General features: G+C 36.7%; 3 protein-coding genes across 4 annotated transcripts; 1 reads left to right on the top strand and 2 right to left on the bottom strand.

Annotated features, from left to right (window-relative positions):
* The first annotated feature begins 366 nt into the window (after positions 1 to 366).
* Positions 367 to 7,331, top strand: si:ch73-109i22.2. Of its 2 annotated transcripts, none has more exons than XM_043217990.1 (9): positions 367 to 612; positions 1,572 to 1,774; positions 2,867 to 3,042; positions 3,168 to 3,257; positions 3,850 to 4,027; positions 4,489 to 4,761; positions 5,792 to 6,125; positions 6,296 to 6,438; positions 6,536 to 7,331. In XM_043217990.1, the coding sequence occupies exons 1-9, from the start codon at positions 585 to 587 to the stop codon at positions 6,581 to 6,583; spliced, it is 1,473 nt and encodes a 490-aa protein (XP_043073925.1). In that variant the 5' UTR covers positions 367 to 584; the 3' UTR covers positions 6,584 to 7,331. The 2 variants fall into 2 exon arrangements, with proteins under 2 accessions (XP_043073925.1, XP_043073924.1); XM_043217989.1 differs by having other exon boundaries at positions 373 to 612; positions 6,532 to 7,331.
* ssr2 (signal sequence receptor, beta) lies at positions 7,245 to 9,591 on the bottom strand. The gene is made up of 6 exons (XM_043217992.1): positions 9,449 to 9,591; positions 8,512 to 8,669; positions 8,279 to 8,377; positions 7,932 to 8,040; positions 7,726 to 7,803; positions 7,245 to 7,638 (listed from the first exon to the last, which is right to left on the bottom strand). Exons 2-6 carry the CDS (start codon positions 8,667 to 8,669, stop codon positions 7,528 to 7,530), a joined length of 555 nt encoding a protein of 184 aa, XP_043073927.1. The 5' UTR covers positions 9,449 to 9,591; the 3' UTR covers positions 7,245 to 7,527.
* A 2,128-nt stretch (positions 9,592 to 11,719) lies between these two features.
* Positions 11,720 to 14,373, bottom strand: LOC122323882 (interferon-inducible GTPase 5-like). Its single transcript, XM_043217991.1, has 3 exons — positions 14,212 to 14,373; positions 12,828 to 13,395; positions 11,720 to 12,669 (listed from the first exon to the last, which is right to left on the bottom strand). The coding sequence occupies exons 2-3, from the start codon at positions 13,393 to 13,395 to the stop codon at positions 12,041 to 12,043; spliced, it is 1,197 nt and encodes a 398-aa protein (XP_043073926.1). The 5' UTR covers positions 14,212 to 14,373; the 3' UTR covers positions 11,720 to 12,040.
* Positions 14,374 to 14,951: the final 578 nt, after the last annotated feature.

Here is a 14,951-nt window from a genome sequence, read left to right as displayed (position 1 = left end):
ACGGTTTTAAACAACATGGGTTTTGTTTAATAGACAGGCATTCAAAAAGCTTCAAATAAAATTTACAGACACCCAGTAAAACTGCAGCAACATGACATTATTAAAATAGTCCTCCACTTCTACACATCAGTTTTGCAATAAATGTTTTTTCAAAGCTTTTGTTTTAAAGAATGTCCTATTTATGTACTCATTGATTTAAAAAAATATAAATTTGTGAGTGTTTTTCTGCTTTTTTTTTTTTTTTGCAATGTTTATTTTTTTAAATTAAATCTTTCCTTTCTGTTTCTTTGCAATTGTTTGTGCAATTTGCAAGCGATTTATGATGCAACTTGCTTTCTGCGCATTTTTTTCTTCCAGTGCGTGGCAACCTTTCAAAAGCAGATCGTCAGATTGTTCATTTGAGCTTTAGTACATCAGTTAAATATTTCACAAGAAGTTTCAAAATGAAATCTGCACACTATCAGCTCTATGTGACCTTTTTCCGCTCTCTATTTCTCGCCCTCGCACATGCATTTAAACAGGATGAGGCAGAAACACTCAAGAACCGATAGGAAGAGGTAGCGTTTTACATCCTGCGCTTGAGAATGGACTTTGACTACCAAAAGATTAAAGGTCAGCTAATTTTCTACACCTTCTGAACTTATCCTTGCAAAAAAACACAACCTGATAGTTTTAAGAAAAGTTGCTCTTGCTTGTTTCTTCTGATGACTGGAAATACTTTTAAAATGTCGATATTCATTTAAATGTCAAAACAGCAGTTATTTTGACATGGTTATACGTATTTAATGAATCGTTTAAGGAAGGTAAATGTATTTTTAGGGTTAGTTTAAGAATGAAGCGAGTCTATATGGTGTAAGCTGTGCTTATTTAGTTTTAATACAGTATGTTAAAATACACTATAGGCAATACAGAGTTAATATAGAATTGAGAGTTAGCTTAAAAAAACTGAAATTAGACTCTGTGTAGTATAAAATGGAAATCTAAATCTACGCGATATTTTACTACTATATTACTATAATATAATGCTCAGACATCAACTGATTCTGACTGCATGGCTAGGCTACAGTCCTTTAACAGAATTCTATATAATGTTGTAATATTATAATACATACATAATATTGTTTTGGTGGTTTTTATTGTTTGATATCTAGTATATTCTGTGTTGCTGGCGTGCGTGTAGAGAACGTGACATTTCCGTTCAGGGTTATTTTGAGTCTGACTGTACTCTAACTGTATGTCAACTCCAAAATTTTACACACTGACATCTGTGTTCATTTTTAGATACCATCACCCACAGGTTAATATTAAATATCCCAATGCGTTTAAAGATAAATACATTCAAAAGGCTGTTTGAAGGCACTGTTAAGGGAAGCATTTTAACAAATAAAATTAAATGAAATTCTGAATTTGATCGTTAAAGCGGACAGTATTAAACAACTCACCCACAGCCTAAATGAAAAATGGATGTGAACAACATTTAATTTGTTAAAATGGTTCTCTTAGCAGTGCCTTCAACCTTCGACCTGACTGTTAACTGCCTTTTGAATGTATTTGAATCTATTTGTGTACAGATGCTGAATCTCAGCAGAGAGAGGAGCGACTGAGCGATCTTTCTGCCCACTACCCAAGACCAAAGCCACGTCCATTTCTGGATCCAGAGAACAATCTCACGACCAAGAAACCGCCAGTAAAACCCCGGCGGAGCATAAAGATTCGTTCCACAGCACAACAAAAGACAGAGCAATTAGACCAGGGCCAGCAGAAGGAAAATGAGGTGAATCTGTCAACACATGGCATAGCTTAGTACCACAGATCTATATAGCTTATATTTCTTCAAAACAAAAACACTTCTATCAGCGGTTCAGCCGTTCTACATTAACTCTAAAGAGCCTTTTGAAGCAAAGAAATAGCAGGTTGATCGGTTGGTCAGACGCTTTTTTGTTTTTTACCCTCTTAAGACCCTGCAGCCTCAAATGAGGAAATTATATTTTAGTGAATTTCTCTGAGACTCTCTTCAGGAAAATGTTATGAGGTTTTAAATCAAAACTAGCCTTTCTGGTACAAGACAGGATATTGATTTTATACATGTTCTCATATGAGGACAAAGGGACTAAAAGCATATTTATTACGCATTTTGGAAGCCATTACAAAAGAAATTATACTTCAGTATTCTATTAAATATTATATGTTATTATGAAAACCTTGTCAATTATTACTCTCATTATTACACTTCTTTTTTGATGATATGTTTCCCCTAAAACACATTAATATGCAAATTAGATGGAGTTTATAGATTCATTGTATATACAACCTGTTTATGACCACTTACATGCCAAAGAAAAATGGTATATCGAATAATTCTGTTATAACATTCATTATTTTAAAGAAACTGAGTCCCGATTTCCTCAAACTGTAACGTAGCATAACTTAACTGAAATATCATTTTTATTTTAATTTTTGCAGATTATTTTTAACACTCTAAACAATGTAAAGGCATCGGGTCTTAAGAGTATACTTTAAAGCCTTCTCAAATAATCAGTGAGAGAGTAGCTGGTTAGATTTCGTGAGATGTTTAATGTCTTTAACCAGAGTGATCTTCCCTGCAAATATTATTTGCATTTCATTTTCATTTTCAAAATCGCACCAAGCTGATTTGAATTTTTGTGAAGCATTTATTCACATTATCTACAAATAATTATTTTTTGGAAGTCTATTTCTATGTTTATGTTCATGATGAGATTTTTGCCGTTTAAATTTTCAGTATAGCCACGAAAACATTGTAATGCACTGCGAAAAACCCAACGTTTCAATGTTTTAAAACTGCATTTGAACATCTAAATGTCGTCCTGGATTCCCTCTGTTAAAGACCACAGTGAAGCGGATAGATCCTGCTCTGGTTTTGGGTCCCTTGAGGCCCCTGGAGTGTCTGTCTCCGTCTCTGCGCGCTCACACTCTGCTGTGGTTTGAGAGAACGCAGCTGCCTCGACTGCACAGGCCCGGACAGCCTCTTCCTCGCTGGCTCCATGGTTTCGCTACACGCAGGTTACAGCCACATCTAAATATTCTTCCAAAAACATAACAGAAAAACAGATGCACAAGCAACCTTGCACAAACACAGATGTGAAACAGTGTCGTATACTCACATTTTCACACAACGCATCTCTCAGGGAAGCAGAACAGCTGCTGCAGGATAAGCCGCAAGGCTGTTTCCTGTTGAGGCTCAGCGAGTCAAAGATTGGCTTTGTGCTGTCTTACAGGTACGTTGTTTTTGCACACACACACACACACACACAAACCCTAGTGTCATTCTTAAAAATGTAGTACATAACTATAAAGAACAAGCATCCATACTAGTTGTCCGCTTTAAATTTTGTATTTTCTTTTAAACTGGCTGCCGGTATTCTTATCGAATAGTTCAATGATGTTGTTTCAGATTGCTGTTGTTGCTGGACTTATTGTCATAGAATTAGAAAACTGTATAACACTGTCTAGTTACAGCTGCCATCCTTAGCGTAAATGGATCTTAATAATTATAATTTGTAGGATTTAAAAACTGTTCTATGTAAAATAAGTTAATGAGCCAAATCAACCGTCGTACAAGACAAGATTGTACAAAACCTCCCTTCAATGTGCCATTTTTTTCCAATTTGAATATTTCTTTTCGCAAAACCTGACCAACTATTTTAATCTAAAAAATGACTTTGCTTGAACAGTTTTAAAACACTGTATTATAAAGTACATCAGTAAAATACTAGTGTTTTTTACAGCTGCAATGATAATAGTGTGTTCAACTTCTTTGTGGTGTCAGTGTATGTATTGGCAACGTCTCTATTTCATTAAAACCTCTAGAGGAGAAGACCGATGTCGTCATTTCATAATTGAAGAGGAGGAGTATGGATCATCTGGTAGTGTATATCTCATTGCTGGAGAACACAGCCATCATAGAAGCCTGGATGAGCTAATCAGCTACTACACCCATAATCCTGTGGGGCCTTTTAATGAGATGTTGACTGTACCTTGTATGCAGGTAGGTTACACACAGTCTTTGTGATTTTGGTAACACTTTACTTGAAGGGCTGTGCATAAGACTGACAGGATACCTTCATAATCGTAATATGAACGAGGGTTTAATGCACGTTTATGACAACTGTCATTAAGCGTCATTCACTCAGATATGTCATTTTTAATGCAAAGATGACATTATTTGACCTAACCCTAAAATAACCCTACCCCCACCCTTACCCCATAATAAAGACATCTCAAATAATGTCAACCTTACATTAAAAATGACATAACTGAGCAACTTACACATAATGACAGTTGTCATAAACATACAAAAAACCATGTGTCATGTCAGTCTTATGCAAAGTAAAGTGCAACAGTGTATCAGTGATTTTTTTAATACAGAGAAGGAGATATTAAAAATGATTTTACATATTATTTTCCTGTCATCTTACTTCATATCCCGTTATTTTTCTTGCTATCTAGCCTGATGGGAGTTTTGAGGAAATTAATAGGTGGAGGGTGAAAGATGAGGAAGAGGAGAAAAATGGAAAAGCAACAGATCGAGAGAAGCAGACAAACCTGGCCGAGGCCATCGGCCCAGCTGTTCTGAACTCCTTACACACAAACCCCTCCAGTGAGATCACTTCTGCTACAGAAGAGCCTGTGCAGTATGCAGTCGTGAGAAAACCACTGAAAAAGACCCTCTCGCTGCCAGAATGCAAGTGTGGAACTGAAACAGAGCCTCCTGGCCTTGAAGTGAGTAGATTCCAAGCACTGAAAACAAAAAGTAACATTTTCCTTCCCATATTCTTCATATTACACTTTGTTATTACACTAAAATCGTATAGACTTTTTTTTAAAAAAAGTCATATCTGTGGACAGAGTATTATTTTGAATGGATTCTATGTTGCGCATCCTCTTTTTGTTAGTATTTTACAAGCTCCACACTGCCTTATTAACCGAGACCTCAAAAGTGTAAACAGAACAAAAACTTAGTATTATATTATATAATATTAGTTGTTTGAATATCATACATGCTATCATTCTCCATAAACCTACAAACCATCAAAGGTTTGGCAGAAAAGCTTTAAAATGACTTTTTACAAATAAATGCAGTTACCTGCTGCGTTCCCCATAGAGAACACAAGGAAAAGAAGCAAAAGACTTCTCAGCATTGCCATGATGAAACTGAAAAAAATGTTAAGCCTTTAAAATTAGCTTTGCTTTATTAAACATAAGCAATTTATTATCCATAAGCAATAAATCAACAATAACAACGAATAAGTCTTCACCTGTTGAAATAATAATTACGACACATCTGAGCAGAAGTCTGGCAACTTAATTGACTTTTTCATAGCAGAAGTTAATATGATAAAGAAATGTTCATACCAAATAAAGGTAGGTATAAACTGGATTTGTATTATTATTTGTTAGCTGCCCTGATCTACTCATCTATCTCTGATACATATAATAAGAATAGACAGAGAAACAATAAACGCATTAAACTATACATTACAATTATAGCTAATGATGAATAAATCAATGAAAAACAACGAATAAAACACCTATAAAATCTATAGTTACTACAGTACAGATAAACCATGGTATCCATAAATTAGCCATGCTTTTGAAACAGTATTCATAATTTAACCATGGTATTTGTAGTAAAACCGGTTATACAATGGTAAAAATAAATGTCTAAACCATGGTTCACTTTTCTAAGTGTAGAGAGAGGAAGAGTTTAATTATAACTTTTTTTTTAAGTTCGATCTTTTCTTCCCTCTAGAATGGCAGTTCTGACGTTGCTGAAAGCCCCTCAAATCTTAATCTAAAAGGAGATCAAGTTTCTCTTGTGGATGTCCAGTATGCTCGAGTTAACAAACCCCCCAGACTATTATCAGAAAACACCCCCAACCTCACTGCCCACCCTGACCTTCAGGGAGCAACAGCAGCCTTTACCCCTCCATCCATCCCAAACTTCGACACGACAGCAGCAGACCCGAAATACTGGAAACTGGAGCCAATGCACACTTACGAAGAGACCCCCCACACACGCAGTCGTCCAGAAGAAATTGACTGCTATGCTGTCGGGTGGAGGAGGCAGGCGGCGGGGGATGAAGGTGAGAAATGAGGGAAACGAACGTGCTCGGAACATTTCCCGTCTTGGAGATCAAATATAAGAATGACTTGAAATGGTTTCAAAAGAACAATGCACTAAATAGTGACTAAAACAAAACATAGGTAAAACATGAAAATACTTAATTGATACATGTTTTGACCTTTTCTTCAGTGAACCTTCCAAAGGATCACCTGTATTCAGAGGTGAACATCAAAGGGGCCCAAGAAGGCGTTGCTGTACTGAGACCCGGGCCTAGTCTTCCTCTTAGACCGCCCCCGAGATCTGCTCCTTTGCGACCCGAGCTCATCGGGCAGGTGATATTCACGAGAATATTTGAGATATTTCTTTTTGTATATTCTGTGTAGTATAGTGTTATACAAATGCTACATTTATGATTTTCCCCTCAGACAGCTCAACCTCAACACTCCGGTTTTCATCATTCAGATCAGCCGTATATGAATGCTTCCTCCAGCTCCATTTATGAGCAGATCCCAGAAAGACCAAGCAGCTCTAGAACATGTCTGCCCCCACCGAATCCCAAACGCTGAGCTTAGGATGGTGTAGACCTGAATTCTCCAAGAGCTTCTTTTGTGTAACACTCCGTATAATAAAAAAAAAAAAAAAAAATGCATAATGGTAAATATTAGCATGGCATATATCATGTGTACCAAAACATTACATTGCTTATAACCTGTACATACATTTATAAGGCTTCCTAATAGTGACCTCCCCATGGAGATGTTTTTGATCTATTTAAATTGTATCGGAAATACAGTTTTTCCAGCCACTCGTTTAAAGATGTACCTGCTCAGCAAATAATTTCATAACTTTTAATAAAAAAAATAAAAATACTATTTGGGTTTACAACCACTGATTTATTAAGTGAACTGCTGCCCTTCCTTGTAAAAGTTTGTTGCTCTTAGCTGATATTATCACCATAAAAGTACAAGAATACATTAAATCACTGCATGAGAAGAACATCACAGAACAGACAGACGAAAGAGCATTTCAGTGAGTGACCAGACACACAATAAGAGCATTTCTGTAAAACCCTTTTTATTTCCACAAACAAGCCCCCCCCATTGATCATGAAGAGCTGTACTTTTCTTTAGCATTTGAGAATAATTACAAAAAAAAAAAAAAAAAAAAAAAAAAATTTAAGCGACCCTAGAATGGCCATTTTAAATATCAAAAGCAGTTGGTAATTCTCATACTTGGAACTAATTTTTTGATGAAGGCCAACCTCACTTAAAAACAGATTAAATCATTGGACCATTTACCCCAATATGGGTACTTAATTTATTCAAAAACAACATTGTCAACCCACCCCGTTCACTTAATACCCCTCCTCCTTCCACTCCCACAATGATCCCTGATCTGTTTTTTGTCTTGTATTAGATAACTCAGTTCTTTTTGCTCTTCGGTGAGTCGTATTTTCTCTTGCTAGAGTACCACAGGAGCAGAGGAATGCCAATGGAGGGAAGGGTCATGACACCAAAAGCTGCCCAGTCCAGCTATTAAAGAGAGAAAAACACTTGACATAAGACAACATATATCGAAGACTCATTTTCTCCATATGAAAGCATTGCCGAGTCACTTACGTAATGTGGAGAAAAGCGCCTGTCAAACTCTCTCTGGGCAAGAATGCCTCCCTGACCCGGAGCACTTGTGTAACCGACCTGAGAGATGCACAAAAAAGAGTCTTAACAGCCAGTAACTACATTTACATGGACTGGTTTTTAAAAAGTAAATTGATAAATTAAGTCAAATGAATAAATAAACTTGGATATCGTAAGACCTGACTTACCACAACCTGTCCGCCCTCCTGGGCCAGGTAGCTAACAGATGCAGAGGTAAAGTTAAAGTACCCAGCTTTCAGTGGCCGCAGAACCACTGTATGAGAAACATTACTGGCACTGGAGAGAGGATGAGTTAAGGAATACGTACCGAAGAGCAAAAGTTTAAAGCATCCCATGATTTTGATACAGGACTGATTATGTTAAGTGTTATCAGATAAGTGATTGAAAAAGTTTAAACCAGGATTTGAGTCCACTCAGAATTCCTTCTTAGCAAAGTAAAGTGAAAAAGTGGCATCTATATATAGCATTTGCTTGGAAGTATGTATATGTAATATTTTATTTTGAAAAAGGATACGGAGCAATACGATCCCATTTCACGTTCAGCATTCCGGAGACAATGCCAAAATCTTCAGGGGGGAACGAGTCATCCGACAGCTCCACCTCCAGAGCAGCACTAGAAAGAAATTTTAAAAAAGGGTAAATACAGCTATGATCTAGCTTTGAAATATTTCCATCAGCTCCTTGGGTTTATACTTAACTCTACGCTCATTAACTATTGATGCGGTAAATTCAAAAAGAGAACGATACCTGGTGCCCACATTGTAGATGTTGTACTGCAGGGTAAGATCTCGTCCCTCCACGGCATATCGGTTCAGCAGGGACTTGGAAGCCAACAGACGAGCCCCTTCTTCTCCTGCCACCAGACCCAGCACAGCAACCAGAGCAAATACACAGAGCAGCCTCATCTGTGGGGAAAAGTGGCGTGTTTAACAGAACAGCCCCCAAAAGTACATGAGGATAACGGACATTTGTAATTACTGGATACACAGAGAGGAAAAAAAAAAAAACATCACACACACTTCAACAAATAACTTAACATCTGCAGTACACTGCAACTGTGTGATGTGCTAAAACACAGGCAGGGCGAAAAGTAAAAACAGATTAATCTACAGTCATTCTTACAGTTAGATCACGTTTAATGATAATAATACTAATAAGAATACAGAGAGCAGTCTATAAGAGGCTATATGAAAATGCTAACTTGTGCTACAGTGCAGCTATGAACGAACGGATGAATGAATTTTCCAAATACAAAGCATATGCTGAGAACAAACCACCGGTTCTACAATTCAGAAACGTGTTCTTAAACGTTTACACGTGTTAAAGACAGACATGTAATATTTTAAAAGCGTAATAACGGCTCAACGAGTCTGCTTACGTGTACATAAATCGCCACACAACCTACTAAACATCAGAGTCAATACTGAAATGTCTGGTAATGCCTAGTTTTATTTAACGCGCTAGAATAAAACCGTTACACTCCAGAAGGTAAATAGGAGAGCATATGAATACTAATAGAATCGTTTAAGGTAAACTGAGATTACGTGTACTTCACATTCGTTTTAGTTTATTAAACTGCCAACGTCGACTGCTTGCTTACACGCAATAAAAACAGAACGTGTATTAATGGTCATGCTCACAATATTACGCACAAAAAGATAAGAATGTTTAACAGCCACTTTACCTTCGTCCACTGCCTCGAGCTTGAAAATTACGAAGACAGCGGAACGCACGCGCAGATGATTTTAGTCTTCCGCTAGCATGACGTGTCCAGAGAGAGCGCGAATACACGTTTGGCGCCACAGCGCCGCCTACTGCTCTGGAGGGTCTGTTTCCAAATAATTTACTCCACTTAGAAGTCAACCAAAGAGTACCGTAAATTCTGGACTATAAAGCGCACCTGCATATAAACCGCATCCGCTCTATTTAAAAAAAAAATAAAAAAATAAACAAGCCGCACCTGCATACAAGCCGCATCCGAACTTCTTCGTGTGGGTTCCATGATGAAGGGGTGAGGATTTGAAAAGATAGAGTTTGACAGGATTGGTAAATCAGTGAAATGGACTGGAAGCATTCCGAAACTAAGCAACTAAATACAAATGTAAGAAAAAAATATATAATCCAAATGCCCTTATTAAGTCTTTATTCAACTGCTACTACTCGTGCTGTAAAATTATGAAGAAAACACAGCTGCCTACTGTTTACAATTTTATTTTATGCATTTTGCATTTGTATTTGATCTTCCGAACTTTAGGAATCAGAAACTAAAAAAGCTTTGGAAAAGTGAGAACCACTGAGGTAAATATTGAGGTATTATCAGTAAATATTGATTAATATTTCAGAAGTTTAATGTCAAGAATCACACTCCGAATATTCTTTATAGGCCAAGCGTTTGCAAACAAAGAGGATTTGTTGTGTTTTTTTCTGAAGCTATTTGTGCATACACACCTGCATATATTGCATACATGACATACATAAATAATCCTACTTAAATGACATAAGAATAGATCAACATTGAAAGAAGACTAAGGAAAATAATTATGGTTTACATCTGTCACAGAAGAGATATATATATATATATATATATATATATATATATATATATATATATATATATATATATATATATATATATATATACAGGTTTGTGCATCGAGTACTGTATAAACAAATATGCAGACTACATGTATTTACATAAATGTCTCTCAATACTGAAAATGAATTAATTATAAAAGCAGGTGGTTTCTCTGTTAATTGCTGGTTTTTACAATGTTTTTCTCTAAAGCTGTTCTAAACCATTATTAGCACACGTTTCTTACACTGTTTAAAATCTTCCTCGATCCTCTCCTGCAGAAAATTTAAATCATACTTTCTAGGCTCAAATCCAGAGACCAGAAACACAACAGGATCCTCCACACCAATCTTTCTCAGACCTACACAGAAACAACACAGGACATCATGAAAAAGAGGATTATTATTTATATTAATATTGTTTAATATATATTTACATTTTACATTTAAATATTTTTGTAGTTTAAAACGTGGTCATGAGAACTTAATAATCTATAATAATCATCATGAACAAATGTAGATTATCATCCGTCCTTAACTATGAACATAGGCTACGTGCTTTCTCTACTTCTGCAATGCTTTTTTTCAGACAACATTCGTCTTGTCATGGTACACCAGGGATAGGGTAATATGTAGTCTACGTTTCTCAACATGCACTCTTTTAGCCTACTTCGCCGCTTAGAAGACCCTTTCGGATTGAACAACTGTTAGCCAGTTCGTTTTAAAGCCTAGTTTTTGGTCCCAGTATGCTCACAACGACGCACATTTGGCGTCCCCCTTTGATCAAACCCTCCCGATTTAAATAGCAGTGTATTGCCAAACTTAAAAAGTGGCAATTCCATACACTTTCACCTCCATTGAGACACATACATTCTTGTCAAAGGCAAGTAAATACCAGCAGTAATTTTTCATATCCACGGAACGAGGGAGAGACGCGACACACACACACACACACACACACACACACACACACACACACACACACACACACACACACACACACACACATATATAAATCTAAGACAATCAAAACATAACTTGTACATTCACGAGTTTCGTAATTGTTTTGAAGAAGGTATCCTTATTATAGTATTAACTTAAGGGATTGTCGTGTCATGTTTCTTACCTTTCACTATCGTTCTCCGGTACTTACTCATTAATATACATGAGGAGCGGGCCAATTGTAATTCAGTAACCTTTCATGGTTGGGGACATCTACACGGTTATATCTAAATATAATCTGTTCGACCTTTAGTTACAGCGAGAGGGAAAATCCTGTGTATCTTCCAAATAATGTTCGTTTTGACAAAGATGAGGAGTTACCGCATTACAGTTACACATTACATGTTACAGAGCTGAAAGCACAATTGCTAGCCAATTGATATAAAATGTTTATAACACTTTATTTTAGAGTGTCTTTGTTACACATTACATGCACTTATTATTATAATAACAACAAATTACATGCAAGTAACCTTAATTCAAACCTAACTATATTGTAAAGTTAATCAAGTTAGTTAATTAATATTAATCGGTATTTAAATGTATAATTAAATTGTCACAAGAACACCTTAAAAAAAGTGTAACCCATAAATTATAAATGACACTTTCCCATTAAATGTGATAAACAATTTATATATTTTTCTTCAAAGACCCCAAGAACAGATAGTTGTAATGAGGTTGAATATTATAATTTTCTTTACAGTTACACTTCAGTTTCCAACAAAGCAATCAGGACATTCCTAGCATCCTCAGCTATGTCATTCAGAGCTTTCTTTAGCATTCTCGAGACAGTCAGATAAGACAGTCCTCCTGCCACCAAAGTGCCAACAATGGGTATGAAGCTCACAAGTAATTCAATGCCATCTTCTGATATAAGAAGGGATGCAGCACCCAGCAAGGTTAATATTGAACTTGGATTTATCCCTTGATGAAAAGGAGACTTCATCAGACTCTTCAGTTCCTCTACTGTCTTCCCAGATCTTTCACAGAGCTTCTGCAGTGAAGGATCATCCAGACCAAATGCACGGTAGTACCTTCTCAGCTCTTCTGCTAAGATGGCTATATCTGCAGCGATCGAAAGACCGGGGAGAGGAATAGCTGCCACACAAGCAGACAGCAAGGCAACTTTACTGATGTTTTCCTCTAGAGCTTTCTTCTTTTTCTCATTAATCTCCAGCGTAATATTTGGCAAAGCCAACATCAGCACCCGTCTCTTATGCTGTGGAAGCTCCTTCTCCATCCTCTCCTGTAGAATATTTAAATCATACTTTCCAAGCTCCCAGCCAGAAATCAGGAACACGACAGGATCCTCTATACCGATCTTTCTCAGACCTAGACATAAACAGGACAGGAAACAATGAAATGTCAAAAAAATATATTTTTATATGTTTTCGTATTAATAATTAAAATATACATCCTTTATTGTTTTATGTGAGAAAATAATTCAGGGTTAATATAATAATTTTAAAGATAACATAGGAATAACTAACCCTTTTCACAGTCCTCTCGGATGGCATTCAGAGTCTTTTTCAGGTCAAAGCTCTTCTTTCTCTTCTCAGCAGTAATGCAAAAGTCAATCTTGGAACGAACAAAATAAAACTTTTTCCCCATCCTCATAATCTCTGCGGCCAGCTGAGTGTGGCATTCTCTGAACCGATCTGACGCAATTATTATGAAAAAATCATAACGCTTAAAGTCAACCTGTTCAAGGTACTCATCGGCTTTAAAGTTTGGTGTTCCAATGCCGGGAAGATCCCACACTTTTACATTTTTGTATTTTGGGTGAAGGTAAACCTTTGGTTCTGTAGTGGTCTCCACTACACCGGTTTCAGCAGAGCCCTCTTCTTCATCTCCTAAACCCCTGAACGCATTGACAAATGTAGACTTTCCTGAGCCAGACTCTCCCGTCACACCGATGTTTAGTTCTACAAGATCCTGCTGTTTGAGGTATTCCTTGATGGTGTTTATCGCTGATGGGAGATCCTGAGTAGATATGGAATCTTTAATATCCTCCAAGTCCTCCTTTTTTATTCCACAATAATCTTCAAATGTAGCCATCTAAATCCAATCGAAACATGTCAACTAAGTTATAAAAATGATGAAGTGTTACAAATTCAAAATTAAGTTTTATATTACTTTGTAATATAAAGCCTACAAATAACCTAATAATAATAAAGCTATATATATTTTTTTTTTCTTCATTTGTTGATGTCTGATTACTGATAACATTTACTAATTTCAAATGCAACGCAACACATAGCACATCATGAACAAATGTAGATTATCATCCGTCCTTAATTATGAACATAGGCTACGTGCTTTCTCTACTTCTGCAATGCTTTTTTTCAGACACCATTCTTCTTGTCATGGTATACCAAGGATAGGGTAATATGTAGTCTACGTTTCTCAACATGCACTCTTTTAGCCTACTTCGCCGCTTAGAAGACCCTTTCGGATTGAACAACTGTTAGCCAGTTCGTTTTAAAGCCTAGTTTTTGGTCCCAGTATGCTCACAACGACGCACATTTGGCGTCCCCCTTTGATCAAACCCTCCCGATTTAAATAGCAGTGTATTGCCAAACTTAAAAAGTGGCAATTCCATACACTTTCACCTCCATTGAGACACATACATTCTTGTCAAAGGCAAGTAAATACCAGCAGTAATTTTTCATATCCACGGAACGAGGGAGAGACGCGACACACACACACACACACACACGCACACACACACACACACACACACACACACACACACACATATAAATCTAAGACAATCAAAACATAACTTGTACATTCACGAGTTTCGTAATTGTTTTGAAGAAGGTATCCTTATTATAGTATTAACTTAAGGGATTGTCGTGTCATGTTTCTTACCTTTCACTATCGTTCTCCGGTACTTACTCATTAATATACATGAGGAGCGGGCCAATTGTAATTCAGTAACCTTTCATGGTTGGGGACATCTACACGGTTATATCTAAATATAATCTGTTCGACCTTTAGTTACAGCGAGAGGGAAAATCCTGTGTATCTTCCAAATAATGTTCGTTTTGACAAAGATGAGGAGTTACCGCATTACAGTTACACATTACATGTTACAGAGCTGAAAGCACAATTGCTAGCCAATTGATATAAAATGTTTATAAAGATTCCGAACATACACTTCTACAGTCACTAGATACATAGTTTAATATTCTTATACTTTAGGCTTTTGAATACAGATCTATATAAAAAGGTGCATTAAATGTAGTCACGCAATGCTTCTGGACGTCATGAATGTGCCTGAAGCGTCCACTAGAGGTCTCTGTCGCATCACTGTTTTTCTTTTACTTCTTCTCTATAGGGTCTCCAACACTTTAGACTTCTTCATTTTCTTTTTGCATTACGAGGCTCAGGTGGTGTCGCGTTTACAGCAAAGACGACACGTTGACCTTTACTAAAAAGCTTCTGTTAAATGGCGAGTCTGACGATAAATTAGTGTGAGGGAGGAGAAATGGGGTCACAACCTGTGACTAACACATTGAAAGAAAATGGTGAAACAGATGCGACCGTTTTATGCCAAGACAAGACCATAGTGGGATCTAGATCTAGTCAAACAACACATAAGCCTGCTT

This window comes from Puntigrus tetrazona, chromosome 19 (assembly GCF_018831695.1).
Source record: "Puntigrus tetrazona isolate hp1 chromosome 19, ASM1883169v1, whole genome shotgun sequence".
Taxonomy (NCBI): Eukaryota; Metazoa; Chordata; class Actinopteri; order Cypriniformes; family Cyprinidae; genus Puntigrus; species Puntigrus tetrazona.
Note: the sequence above shows the minus strand (reverse complement) of the source record. Positions and strands in the feature narration are given on the sequence as shown.

Coding starts and splice junctions, on each gene's coding strand:
- si:ch73-109i22.2 (XM_043217989.1), top strand. CDS start 585: ATGGACTTTGACTACCAAAAGATTAAAG. Junction 3,258..3,849: donor GGCTTTGTGCTGTCTTACAG/GTACGTTGTTTT, acceptor TAAAACCTCTAG/AGGAGAAGACCGATGTCGTC. Junction 6,126..6,295: donor GCAGGCGGCGGGGGATGAAG/GTGAGAAATGAG, acceptor CCTTTTCTTCAG/TGAACCTTCCAAAGGATCAC.
- ssr2 (XM_043217992.1), bottom strand. CDS start 8,669: ATGAGGCTGCTCTGTGTATTTGCTCTGGTTGCTGTGCTGGGTCTGGTG. Junction 8,041..8,278: donor AAATGGGATCGTATTGCTCC/GTATCCTTTTTC, acceptor TCCTCTCTCCAG/TGCCAGTAATGTTTCTCATA. Junction 7,804..7,931: donor AGGAGGGCGGACAGGTTGTG/GTAAGTCAGGTC, acceptor TGCATCTCTCAG/GTCGGTTACACAAGTGCTCC.
- LOC122323882 (XM_043217991.1), bottom strand. CDS start 13,395: ATGGCTACATTTGAAGATTATTGTGGAATAAAAAAGGAGGACTTGGAG. Junction 12,670..12,827: donor CCGAGAGGACTGTGAAAAGG/GTTAGTTATTCC, acceptor GTTTATGTCTAG/GTCTGAGAAAGATCGGTATA.